This window comes from Falco rusticolus, chromosome 15 (genome assembly GCF_015220075.1).
Source record: "Falco rusticolus isolate bFalRus1 chromosome 15, bFalRus1.pri, whole genome shotgun sequence".
NCBI classification, from domain to species: Eukaryota; Metazoa; Chordata; class Aves; order Falconiformes; family Falconidae; genus Falco; species Falco rusticolus.
The window spans coordinates 22,803,920-22,817,912 of record NC_051201.1 but is presented as its reverse complement, the minus strand read 5'-3'; the positions used below and the strand labels follow the sequence as shown (position 1 = coordinate 22,817,912).

The following is a 13,993-nucleotide window of genomic DNA, read 5'->3' as shown; positions in this document are numbered from 1 at the left end:
GATTGCATGCATTAACCTTGCATGAACTCTGCCAGAGGATCAATTTTCCAGCCTCGAGGCTCAGTCCCCCAACTGCTTCAGGCTGCACATGCAAAAGAACACCCCTGAAATGGGAGCGCAAATCAGACTAGATGTCTGTCTAGGGGCATGACTTCACAAGTGTAACTGAAGAAGGAGAGAGGGAAGAGAGAGAGATCAGACAGCTGCTGTCAGTGCTAAAGCCAGACAAACAGTGCCTTCCCCTACAGCATCAGGAAGTCACAGCATGTATTCCTCTCCGTTGTGCTACTCAGATCTTCCTTCATCACCTTGAGAACTTGCACCAGATGAAAGCTGTTATGTGGGAATGTTGTGCAGCCCAGCCCCAGAAACAAAGCCAATCTCTACACAGAGGTGAAGAGAGAACAGCATGTATTAAGCCTCTCCCAGAGACTTTATTTTAAGTCACAGCAAAAACCTCATTTGCTCAGAGGTGCTAGGGGGCAAAGCCGTGTTCTGACCTGAGCATGACTGCTAGCAAGAGACAAGCAGCATGGCACCTGCATCTCTGTTCATACCAAGTGTGCTACAGTAAGGACATATCAAATGCCTCTTTTTCTACTCTCCACTTCTCCTCCAAGTACATTCCCCAAGTGGGGAATCATAACAACACCCTTTCAGCAAAATTCTCAAACTGTGCCAAACAGTCTGCAATAACAAAACAAAACAACACAACACACTTTCAGGTCACAGCCACCAGGATCCTTTCCAGCTTCCCACAGACCAGCATTCACAACCCTCCTTTTCCTCATCAAAGCCTAAGCAAAAAGAAACACCAATAATTTATCACCTAAAGGGAGCTTGATTCCCCCCCCCAAAACCATCATCTGCAACATTATATCCATACATGGTCAGAAAGGAAGCACAGCAGAAAATGAGCCATCAGCAGGTTGCTGTTCTGAATCTTTTGGGGAGAAGTGAGAAGTAACAACATCTGCGGAAGTCAGCTAATTTATCATGCCCTGGATTTCTGCTGTCACATCTAAGATCAGATCCATCTCTCGAAGCTGGGAATGCAGTGCCAGCAGGTCTCAGTCACTCAGGGGACAGGAGCCCAGCAAACCCTGGAGCAGTTGAGGCCAGCAGCCTCCTCTTGTGCTGTCCACAACCTGTAACAGCAGTCCAGGCAGCTCAAAGGGTACCACCTGCCCCGTGCACACATCCAGCTGGTTTGGAGGCATGCAGTCCCAGCAACAACTTTCTAGCTGCAGTTAAATTATGCCCACTGAAACGATCATGCAATAACCTCTAATAAAGAGACTGAGGGACAAACAGCACAACCCTGGGATTCAGAGGGACCATGCAAAGATGCACACAGCCCGCAGGGCTCTGTGTGAGTGCACAAAAGATGCACACAAAGCACTCTGATTCATGCTGGATGCATACAGACGCGCACAAGCAACCGCGTGAAAAGCCTTCTCTACATTGTTTTAAACAATCTCAATACAACTCACACGTCAGCTGGGGCGCCGGGCACTTGGTACTTCCAGGAGGGTTTTTGCAGTGTCTGTCTGCTGTCGGCGTTAGGATGGGGTGTATGCGACTCGGAGGGAAGGTGCATGGAGATGCACAGAGGCTCTCCTGCCAGCGGGGCAGGAGGGGTGGGCAGAAGGGCCCCAACCCCTCTGTGGGCCCCAGAAGCAGCAACACTTGTTCACAGGATGGAATGAAAAAAGGCTGGCATTCCTACAGCAGCAAGGACAATGGGGAGGGATGAGGAAGCACTGCCATAATCAAATGCAGGCCAGCTGGCCCTCCCCCAGGAAGGGCAGGCACCTCCTTCACTTGCCAAAGGCTTTGTTTTCTAAGCCACAAAGAACGAAGTGTCTGAGGAGGAGAGCCAGCGGAGGAGGAGAGCCAGCGGAGGAGGAGAGCCAGCGGAGGAGGAGAGCCAGCGGAGGAGGAGAGTGGAGAACCCGTGTGGGGGCAGATGCACGTATGAGTGCAGGTAGCCCGGTCCTTGCTCCTCGAGGATGTCACCGCAGATGGAGAGGGCTTGGGCCAACAATCCGCCTGCTCCAAGTAGAGCTCTGAGCTCGTAAGCAGCAGAAAGAAGCCAGGGATGGCTGGAGATCACTACTGAGGAACCAGAATCGGCACAGGCTGATAGCCAGGGGTCCTTTGAGGGAAGGGATCCAAGGGTGGCTGACAGAATACCACTGAAAGAACAGCTCACGGAGCAGAGCCCAAAGAAATCCCAACAGCGGAAACACTACCATTTCTCAACCCACGAATCCTGAGCAGCAGGACTCAAGAGCCTCTCTCGGAAAGCAAATGCAAAGTAAGGGCCCAAGCTGTATGAGGCTCCTAAGGCCAGGGCAGAGCAATGCCCATACTTTTCCCAAGCACCAAAAGAGGCAGCATTTTGCACAACATCCTGACAAGCAGGAAAAAGCCCCTGGAGCTGCCTCAGGCCCTCCTGTAATGATACAGGCAGCTCAGCTGCAGGCTCCGGGCCCCACACCACCGCATGGCTGCAGGGTGTGCAGACGCTGAGCCGGTGCGATGGGACTCTGCCCTTTCTGGTTGGGTCACTGCTTTCTTCCAGAGTGACTTTTGCCAGCAAGTATCACACACCTTCACTACTGCTTTCTGTAGGACTGGTGGTCACCCCAGGGCTGGCAGATACTGCGCTGTGTGCTCCAGTGCATTAGACATGCCGCTGCGAGTTAGGTAGGTGCGGTCCTGACAGGGGGCACAGCCCTCACATGGCCGTTTCAAGCCTGTGGTCCAGGCAGCTGGGCACTTTCCTTATGGTAAAGTCAAAAGCATGCAAAGACCTGGGATATAAGAGCGACCTGGGAAATAATTTCACCCAAAGAAAGGCTGAAAAAGGAAAAAATGTGAAGGCTAACAAGGTGAGCAAGGAGAGGGAGACTTGCTCTTAACTCCTCCTGGCACTGATGGTGTGCCTATGGCAGTGTTACCGGGAAGCCAGGACAGGCAGCGGGAGAGAAGGGTACTGGGGGATGCCCTTTCAAGCACCCCAGAAAAAAGCAGACATTAGTGCTTTTGGTACAACATACACACCCCTGCTTGGTCAGCTTCCCAGTTCTCCCCCAACGCACTGTGTGGTGCCAGATCCCAACAGTCTTGGAACTGAGTAAGCAAGGGACAGCAGCCAGAGCAGGCCTGATGCCACAGGAAGATGGCAGGTCCCCGAGTATGCCCGCACTGAGTTTGTGGTACTGGAAAACAATCCTCCGTCCACAGTCAGAGATGGGGAAGGCAGCTTCCTACACCACTCCGCCGGCCTCAGCCCAGCCGTCATCCAGCTCCCGTCAGGCACCAAGAGCTCCTGCCACAAAGGAAGTGGGGACAAATGGAAACATCCAGCTTGGCATTGGACATGGCCTTGGGGAGGGAACCCTGCCAGCCCATGCGCAAGCTCCATGTGGTCTGGCCCAGCTCAGCCTGCCTCACCGCAGGGAGTTCTGACAGGCCATCAGGAGCTGTCAGGCAGTGAAAAAACACGGTACAGCCTCCTGATGGACCATATGGGGTTGTGCTGTCCTGTCCCATGGCCTGTCCAGCAGCCACAGGCAGCACCCTATGAAACACTGCCCCACCACAAGAAAGTCCAGCAAGCAGAGCCTCCCATTCCTAGTAGGCAACAAAGTACATGAGGGATGAATAACATGATCCCCGTGGTGGGTGCTCCACTCCCCTTGGCACACGCTGAGATGTCTGGAGAGATCTGAGCTTGCCAGCTCATTACTGCAGTGTACATTGCTTATGCATCTTCAGGCTTCTTCCCTAAATCCTGGGGTCTGGCATGCCACAGGCTCTTTACAAGAAGGAAAAATCAAGGACATTGCTTAGTGCAGACTTCTGCTGTTGTTATCCCCCTCAGATATTAGGGGAGAGAGAATAGGGTTAGGCTGACACTGACAAGATCACTGCAGGAAGGTCAAAGCAGAAGAGAAGGTCAGCATCAGAAGAGAGAAATCAGTTTAGATAACATCTTCTGCTTTCCCCCCACCTCCCAGACTACACCACTGACTTTGCTTTGGGAAGGCAGAAAGTATTCTGGAGATCAAGATCAAAATAACCAGCACTGAAAGAACTTTCATGCTGCGCAGCAATTTCTGCACTCATCCTACAGCTGCAGGATGTATTCCCAACCCCCAACCCCTGGTTTCAGTTGGCCATCAGCTCAGAATACACACATGCTATATTTACAACACTGGCATTGTTTATAGTTCTGAAACCAGTGAGATAAGAATCCTCCTCCCTCACTAAGCGAGATACCTCTCCTCCACACCAAAGCAGTGTGCAGACACACTGTGCTGCTATCGTTCAGTTTTCACTGGGGCTGTGCATCATGAAAGGCATAACCAAGAGGGATGATGCTGTTGCTGCCAAGGACTGCATCCCCAGTTGTCATCCACCAAAAAGAAGCTGTATGAGTGGTGCTATGATGCCCTAAGAAAAGAAATGGGCCATTGTTGGGGTCTGTATAACACTTGAGCCTCTAAGAACGGCCCAGGCTTTGAAAAGCTTTGAAACTGTGGAAGAACACGTATCACCAACTATCCTGGCAGCCCAAGAGCTGCCACCGTGATGTGGTTTCCATGCCTGAACAGAGAATGGATCAGCCATCGTGTGCTATAGTCCAGGTCTGGTGCTCCAGAGATTTCCAGGCTGGGCGGGGTGGGTTCATACAGGACCAACGTTTGGCTTGGCCATGGAACTGCCAATATGCCGAGCAGGGCTGGCACCTTTACGTGGCCCAGTTTATCAGAAGAACAATGACAAAAGCCATCCTTAGCAGGATCCTTCCGAGTACCCCCCATGACGGCAAGGGGTGTTCAGGGACCAGAGCAGGCCCTGAATGTCTGTGCTCAGCGAGTGAGCAGAGCACAGGTTCTTGCCATTCTCTTACAGCATGAGAGGCACTTTTCTCTCCACTGCAGGGAGGAAAAAGTAAATTACATATTCCCATAGCAAGAGTGTTCTGCACCCTCACAAGAAACTGTACAGATGATCTAGAGCAGACCTGCAGAGCATCACCAAACAAACGCAATCCGTACATGTCCTGACAGCAATGTTCTGGGCTGCTTTCTCTACTTTCCTCCCTCGCACAGGATGCTTCTCGATGTTTTCATGTTAACTGAATTTCTTTCCCCCTCCTCTGAGCACTTCTGGCTGCCAAGGCAGCTCAGAGACAGCAGCTAAGTGCCACCTACATCTGGTACAGCTTAACTTTTAGTGTCTATTCTTTCTGGAATTTGAGAACCTCAATACCTAATGTTTGTACAAGTGTGGAATAAATGGAGTACAGGCTCCCTGGCCTTCAGTGCTTGCCAAAGCTGTATTTTAAAATGCACTTAGAAAATCCTACTGTTTATTCATCTGCAACTTTAGAAATTAAAGGACACGAAATCCAACTGCAGGTCTGCTGAATGGGCGCATCTGCATTAAATCAAACAGGTGAGAAGGCCAGGCACTCAGCACAGTCACCACACACATCCCCTCCTCCTGCTTTCCAGATGCCTGGGCCAACCCAGTCCCCTCGTTTGCTCAGCCACACTTCCCAGCACCCCGTTCTGGTGCTCCGTTTCCTGACACAGGCCTCCACGAGAGAGAAGCTGGGCTATATTTAGGGCTGAATCACAGGGTGCTACTCCTGATGTGTCAACAGGCTGAATTTACCAGCGTGTAAGGACACAGCACGAACACAAGGCAGGTAGCCTACCCTGGCATGGTGACCAAGACAAGCAACCAATCTCTTGGCCCTTATTGTCAGAGCCAGCACCACCATAATCCTGTCTGCTGTGGCCATGAGAGGGGCCCTAAAGCTACAGCTGAGACAGGAAGACCTCTGTTCTTAACACATGCAGACATTTTATTGAATACACATCCATCCTTTCTTCCACATACTGACTTGAAAAAAATCACTGCAGACATATGAGCATGACGGAGCTTTGACAGGTCATAGGTCCAGCTCCCTGTCAGTGCACACACACTGTTTCACACCTTTCATAAACAAGCAAGTTCTGGATTGAGTCCAAGCAGGCTTTTTACTCCGTCCTCTGTGCAGAAGACGCCTTGTCTTACCTTGTCAAAGAATTCGTACAGCCTGACCGTCTCACAGATTCGGTGCCTGTTTTCATCCAGTTGAGTGCAGAACTCCTCCAACTGATCTTTGTAGCTCTGCAGCTTTCCCCTGTAAGAATGCACATCCACAGACGGAAAGTCTTCCCATCGATCCATCTTCTTTAGTGCTTCCTGCCCTCTTCTGCAATATTCCTGAAAGCAAAATGGGATTGCGTTTGAGGATAGAGACCTGACACGGACAGTAGATAAGTCTTCAAGGTCATTAATAGCTAGGGCTAATTAGACTGTTTCTTAAGGTTCAAATCACAGGAGCAGGGGTGTACTTGTTTACAGAATAATTCTAGAGAACCCTGACCTCTTTTATGATTTATGTTAGCCACACAGCTGCTTGTAAAGGCCTATATGGCAGCTTGTAAAGGCCTATGCAGCAAGGCCACCGGACAATTAAGATCAGAGGCAGCGTCACAAGCACATCAAGGGAGTAACCAAAAAAAATCCATCTTCTATCACAGTAGTTATTTTCCTGAAGACTGGCAAATACCATCTACTAATGTGCTGAGCTGGTGGCTTTGTCTACAAGAGAGCAGGGAGGCTAAACAGTGCTAAGGAATGACACACACCTTGGTGATGAACCCTCTACCAATGCCATCTTAGCATCACGGGTTTGGCTGAGCATGTACAAGGCACATACGCTACCAAATCAGACCCTGGGGAACACATTTTTCCAATCAGACAACACTTACACTGGCAACAAGATCAAACTCCCTGAACTGCTTTTGTGCTTGAAGCAGCATCTCCAGAGAATCATCCAGGTTGATTGTTTCCTTTAGCCGTTTTCTGCCAACATTCTCAATCCAACCGCTGACCTAGGAGAAAAGGGAGAAGCTCCACTATTAGTCACCCTGTGCTACTCACCAGGGCAGGCCTTCATGTGGAAAGAGCAAGGAACTGCTCTCTTAACTGGTCATTTCATTACTGGAAAGAATGTGCATGTACACTTCTCCCCCCATCCTAGCATTTCAGCCTGAGCCTCCTGCTAGGAGCCTTTCCACTTCAAGTTACTGAGTAATTGCAAAGCTCTGCTATTGCTCAATAGCCTTAGGCATAAACACAGCAAGTAGCTGCTTGGGCTCTGTTTCGGGTGAGCCATGACCTAATGCGAGCTCTGCAACCTGCAGGCTGGCCTTATGTTCTTATTATTGTTACCCCCAAGTGGGATAAAATCTCCCCGCAGCCAGATTTCCTACATCACTTCCCTCTTCTGACTGGCAGGACATGAACTACATCAGTATGAACGTACTGACAGATTCTCCCCCTTCTGCAATGTTTCATGGTTCTCTAGGACTCACACCTACTGGTTTTCTGAAAGCAGCTCACTGCAAAGCTATGCAGTAACTGCAGGTTCCTCAGCAGCGCCCAGCCACTGCTGCAGTTATAAGTCCATATCCTCAAACATGGATAGAAGACTAACAAAAGCGTCCTAAAAGCAAAGCAGACACAGGAGGCCGGGCAGGGTAACACAGCATCTCCATCAACAGTGGGTTTTAAAAACTCATCAGTAAACTGGTCTGCAATGCTTCAGGCATAGCTGCACCTCAGGGAAGGGACAGGCTAAATGTTTCTTAATTCCCATGCATCCTGTTTTCCTGTATTATCTAAATCCATATCTCAACTCAGCCCCACAGTCAAGGACAAACTCCTAGTCCTGTGAACTGAGAGAGGGTCTGTGCCCACAGACCAAGCCCACGAGAAGATGGGGGTGGGCTCCCAGAATGGGACCCTTACTGCAGCTGCTGCCTAGAGCTCCTAGGCAGGCTTAAAAGCAGGAGCAGCTGCTGCCATCACTGGTGATCTGCAAGCAAAGTAAGCTAGGAGCAGTTAGCTTTGCTTAATTCTATCAAAAGAGAGTTCAGCTTAAAGCAGGGGCAGGCTGCAGAGCCTGCCTTTGTGCATTTTTTCATTTCTGTTTGGTATTAGGAACCTGTGTGTTTAAGGCAGTTTTTCTAGGTTCTTGCATCACACTTCTTGTCCTGAACACATAGTACATGGCGCCTGAGCGTCTACCTCCAAATGGGAAGTCATTAAAACTCTTGGATCCACTTTGGCCTGTGAAAACATCAGGCAGGCTACAGCCTCCTTTGCAAATTCAGTTCTCTCCAGAGGAGAATAGCCCAGAATCCTAGAAGAGCAATGGCGAAACTGGTCCTAGTACTGATCTTTAAGGACACAGGTTCCTAAGGTGAGCTCCAAAGAGCACACAACCCTTCACAGACACAGGGTAGTAAGTGATAAATAAAACTTCTCACTGTTGACAAGCTGCAGCAACAGAGACTATGCGACTCCGTAATCTCGAGGTTGAGTTCAGGCTTAGGCATCTGTAACACTGAAAGAACTGATCAGACCTCAAGGGACACTCGGGCAGCCTGAGCTACTTTATGAGTTTTTAAGGTCCTCTACCTACACAGCTATAGGTTGCAAAGGTCTTTTTGAAAGCCAGTGCCTGTTTTCTTCAATCATTCCACAGCTGTGAAGAGTTTCAATCAGCACCCTGTGAAGGGAAGCTTCAGCTCCCACAGAAGTGCAGAGAGGTGGGGAGGGCTGAGCATGGCTTTTGGGCTAAGGACAGGAGGCTGCTCCCTTGCCTCGAGCCTGTGTGCAGGGCTGCACCCAGAGGCAAAAGGAGTGTGCCTGGGGCTGCACCCAGAGGGGAAGGAGTGTGCCTGGGGCTTATCAGATAGCAGAGACCCGAGTACTGCACAGGAATCTAAACAACACAGTGCACAGCAGGGATGGGCAGCTCGCGTGGGGGTTGCAGTGCATGGCTCACTCCATAGCAGGATGTAGGCAAACCCTGCAGGACCTACAGCCCAGAGGGGACACACAGACTCATCACCAGCTTGTCATCACTCTGCTGCTTCTCAAGGTGGAGCATGAAGAAGGGCTCCTCAATAGTCTTGCTGGGAGGGTATTTTTGCTCAACAACATAAAAAGACATCCCGCCTCCAAGTGTACAGCTTACCGATGAGCCACTACAGTGTGGTCTTCAAGTATGGAAAAACATCACAGATTGTTATGGCATTTGACTGACCCACACCTAAAGAGCAGCCAGGAGACTTTCACCTGGCATCAGGAGATACAAGTCAAAACAGTACCTTGGTTCTCAGCACATCTGAAAAAAAAAATCTCACATCTGGAGAAAAAAAATATGTCAAATTCTTATGTTCAGTTGTTCTTTTTAAGGACCTACAGGCTTCACTCTACACCATCACACAGGAGACCAACAGGCCCAGTACCTGCTGCGGGACGCACGGTCAGAGGGTGGCAGCAGGTAGTCACTGGAACCGACAGGCCTTACCTCCTTAAAACACTCTTCCACTTTCTCGAACTCCATCACCAGTTCCAGTTCCTGAATGCGTTTGTTTGACAGCATCACCAGCCGGTGAACGCCCTCATCAACTCGATTATAAAGCACACTGGCAGCATCAAGTGCGTCTCTGGAAGGGGACACAAGTCTGGTCAGGGGTTTTGCATTAGGTCCTTCCCCCAGCACTTCATGCAAACGTGACCTGGCTAACAGCAGCACTTCAGTCGTCCTCCCTCCCATAACAGCCATCTCCTTACGGAGAACAGAAGCAGAAAGGAGAATAATGCTGGTCCCTGCACATTCCTGTGACTCACCACTCTGATCCCAATGCAGACAACCTGGCAGGAAGGACAAGAGCATCTCCTCCCAGCCAGGCTCCTTGCAAAATTTACTGTCCTTGTCACACTTTCAGACAGGATACTCGGCTTTTCATAAATACAGATTATTGCCTCAATGGGCTTTCACAAAACACAGGGTCAGGCAGTCTCAGTGTCTAAAACACCATTTGAATTAAATTTAAATAAGTAAATAAGCAACGACTCAGAAGCATATTTCTCCTGAGTGACAACAACATAAAGCACCTGATGCTCCACTCACTCTTAGGATTTCTATCAGCCAAACAAAAATGCAAAGTGTCCAGCACTCCAGCACCAAGAGAAATTCAATTTTATGATGTCGTACTGGAAAGATTCATAGACAGAGCTCCCCGTCTTCCACAGGCAGTTGCGCCGACCAAAGCCCAACAGGCAACACCAGGCAGCACTCTCCCTGCCAGCCCGGCCACAGCAGAAGTCAACATCCTCATGTAGAGGCAGGAATGGAGGGGCTCAGGCTGGAGCCCAGTGCCTTTGGATCTGCTGGACCCCTTGCCAGGGTCTAGGCAAGATGATGAATGTTAGCAAGTTCCTGTCAGATGTGTGCAACACAGGCTCGGGTGAATTGTCCCAGGATTCAAGAGACAGAACAGCATTCAAGCTTATTCTTTCTTTCTTATATTTCTTTATAAATTATATTTTCCCTCCTCTTACTATATATGGACTCAACAGACACCTACAACAAAATACAGCCTCCTTGGGCTGTGCTCTGCGCTGGCGTGTTCAGCCACCTGACCATCTCCCATACTCACCCTAAACCAGCTTTCATTTTGCAATTGTCTTACAACCTTCTGGCTTATGACAGCATGGCTTTTTTTATCATATTATTAAAATTATCAAAAGCACTTATGAAATAGATAGCTAAAACTCTTAAAGCTTTGTAAATGTAAATTAATACAATCAATTCAGCATACAGATTATTTATGTCTTGGGTTGCAGGCAACCTTGAACATAGGAAATGCAGCCGAATATGAGCATTTAGTGGCAACCACCCCACAGTTCTTAGGTAGTACTTAACTGACATGAGGTAGTGCAATGGGTCTGGACAACTAGCTCTTGCATAGCAGAAATCCACAGGATTTTTCCATTCAGAATTCCACCCAGTGTACAACAGCCAACTTCTCAAACCTCAGGCTCTTAGAATCTTTTGTTTTTCCTCTTCAAAATGCCATTAGACCAAATGAACTTCTCCAAAGTTCAGCCAAAAATACCCGAATTGTTTCTGGACTAAGATCAGTGCTACCGCAGTGCAGAGGAGACAGGTTCTCTACAGAGAATCTGCAAGCTTCCATGGAAAGATCCTAGCTGTAATGCCGCTCCTGCGTTTCCCAAAACCACTGTAAACAAACAGTGATGATATGAGCCTCCTGTTTTGTAATCCTTTCCCAGGGACAGACCCAGATCCAACCCAGGAGGCTTCCAGCGGCAGAGCCATAACCACTGTCCAAGCCGAGCTCTGAAAAGTGTGTTTACAAAGCAGGTTCTTGAAGGCCAGTTCCCATCAGCTGCAGTGACACAGCTAGGACAGCTAATGAGAAACAGTTCAGAAGATCGCTGAAAGTTATATTTGGTAACAACATTAATGCTGTTAGGTTTTGTGCAGCAGAGTGTATCTGTCAGGTCCTAGTTTCTGAATAAAGCACCACCGTACCGATGGCCAGACAGGTAGACACCCTTCGGTCTTACTCCCGTGGTTCTGAAGTCCTTGCTGGGGAATTTAATTTAATGCTCTCATCCACTCAGGAAAGCACAGCAACACAGCAAATGCTCTTCCTCCCACCGGCACAGACAAGCAAGCACTTATAACTTTAGACATTACAGGCTGTTACATGCACACATTTGCGGTTATGCTCTCGTAAGGCAAAATATTTTTCTAACTTTTCTCTGAGCTTCCATGGAAATCACTTTGGTGTTGATCCTACTTCTCCGATGGCGCTTTTCAACAAGCTAGATTGACCCACTTGTCTGTAACGGGAGCCCATACATCCACCCAAGCCCAAGATAAAGAAAGCATACGTGGTTTCAGTGCTTAACAAGATATTCCAAGTTGGTAACCTCATGGCATAGAAACTTGAAACAAGAGTTCCAGGTCTTACGTTAGCTGACCTAGCGCAGAGTGTGGCCTGATACAGGGGCAGGAAGCCAGGGAGTCCCACTCCACTCCTCTCCATGCCTGATGGAGGAAACAGGACCCCAGCTGTCTCAAATTTTGACTAGTTTTCCTTGACAGGAGTCAGTCATAACTTGGGCTGCAAGGCTCTAAATGCTACAGATTCATACACAGCAGGCAGCACATTTCCCAGTCACAAAACACTGGTTTTCCTGAAGACAGCACTGCAACTGTGGGAAAAATCACCCTCAAGGTAGAGGGACAGGAGGTGATTACAAAACAAATGCAAATATTTTTTCAGAAACAGAAATAAGCCTATCACAAGCCTACTGTGTACAGAGGCGAATTCATAGGCATTGTGGACAAGACCAGTCTCTTGGAGCACACTTATGACCAGCAAACCACTCCAGGGAAAGTCAGGTTCAAAAACGCAGTAATAAAATACTGCCAGTCCAGCCCCTGAGCCCTGAGGAGCCCGCTTCAGGAGAAGAAAATGAGCTTGGGTGAGCTGCCTGCTGCTGAGCTGAAGGACTGAAAAAATAATCCACCCCAGACAGCGCTCTTCTGGCCCCACACACGTTTTTCCATAGACGGATTTATGCCATATTATTGGAAATATTAATAAAGAGCCAGACTCCAAAGATCTCAGTAAGACCAAGACTTCCTTGCATGTGCAGCAGAGTGGCAGGGAAAAAGCAAGCTACCAGTTTAGAACCGAGCCCTCAGCACCATCAGATGTGATCCAGGTGTTGGCAAATGCAGCAGCTACACACATCTACATATACTCAGCTACCTTCCCTCCATCTCCCCTGATTCAAGGGTACCAAAAGTGATGTCCTGTTACTGAATGCACACATGGAATACCTTACTGATCCGTAGGCAGCTCAAACTAGAGTCAGTCTAGGATGCATTTGAGAGTTTATACTATGAGCAGGGACTGGACAGAGAATTCATTTAAGGTAAAAGGGCTGGAAATTAGTTATTTTTTATCTGTAAGTGGGGCTGTTTAGCATATATATAATTATTTAAAATCCCTTACTCTTGTCATTTAAGTAATTTTATTTTCTGTGAATGCCTGCGCAGGCTGTTGATAGACTTATCAGGGCACAGCCCAAGGCTGCCTCTTCTCTTGGTCCTGCCAATGGTTTGCTGAGTGACTACACACAAGCCACCCAGGAAAAATGTTTCCAAACAGCTCCTCTGGGCTCAGAGCCCCACAGGGACTTCAGGTGTGGCCTTACCACCATCCCTCCTCCTCCTCCTCCTCTGCTGAGTTCCTCCAGCATCCCAGCACCTCAGCTCTTTGTTTCAGGGTCTGGCCATGCTGATTTCACATGTTCTGCCTCGCTTGGCAGGCATTCATTAAAACCTCAACGTCTAGTTGCTGGTCTTCCGTTGCATCTCCAAGGTAACTCCATTCACACGTTGTCAGCTTCTGACAGTTCACTTTTACCAGCCTGACGGGCTCTATCCCTAACATCCATCTTTTACTCTCTTACACAGAGGAAAATATAAGCCTTTCCAACCCTGTAGCATAAAGTAGATGGGCAAAGTGAGCCAAACAAAGACATCGCTCACAGTCCATGGGAAAGTTTGTTTTTGCAGTTCACTTCGGCACTTCCAGTGCTCACAGAAGGTACTGATTGGGCATTAAGCATGTTCTCCCAAATCTCTGTATGTCTGTTTACCTATTTACCCATCCATTTGCTGATCCACATCTTTAAAAATTCTTCCTCAATCATTTCTAGTATGCCAGTAAACTCAGCAATATCCTGCAACAGGAGTTTCATGGGTAAATGATACCTTGCATAAACACCTATTTCTTTTTCAGAGTCAGACTTTTTCATCCCTGTCATTCACTGGCTTCAAGGCAGCTTGGACTAAACAAAATAGTGAAAAATTGGTTGAAGAAGAAAAAGTGACTTCCATCCTGTCACACAAAGGGAAACACCTGGTTTTTAAGCACCTTAAAGATATTTTAATAGTGGCCTGCGCAACTGTGAGGAAGAAAAGTAGAGTTGTTTGAAGTCAGTGGAAAGTCTTGTC

The 13,993-nt window shown here is 48.5% G+C and overlaps 1 protein-coding gene across 4 annotated transcripts in view; it reads right to left on the bottom strand.

Annotated features, from left to right (window-relative positions):
* Positions 1–13,993, bottom strand: part of PLEKHG4 (pleckstrin homology and RhoGEF domain containing G4) — an 89,944-nt gene that overhangs the window by 21,272 nt on the left and 54,679 nt on the right. For all 4 annotated transcript variants that reach the window (XR_005107681.1, XM_037409148.1, XM_037409149.1 and 1 more), the window contains exons 11-13: positions 9,455–9,593; positions 6,843–6,965; positions 6,100–6,291 (exon numbers count right to left, since the gene is read on the bottom strand). Coding sequence is in view for 3 of the 4 variants with exons in the window: in XM_037409148.1 (XP_037265045.1) it covers positions 6,100–6,291; positions 6,843–6,965; positions 9,455–9,593 (454 nt within the window). In the remaining variant the exon portion in view is untranslated. The remainder of the gene's footprint in view (positions 1–6,099; positions 6,292–6,842; positions 6,966–9,454; positions 9,594–13,993) is intronic.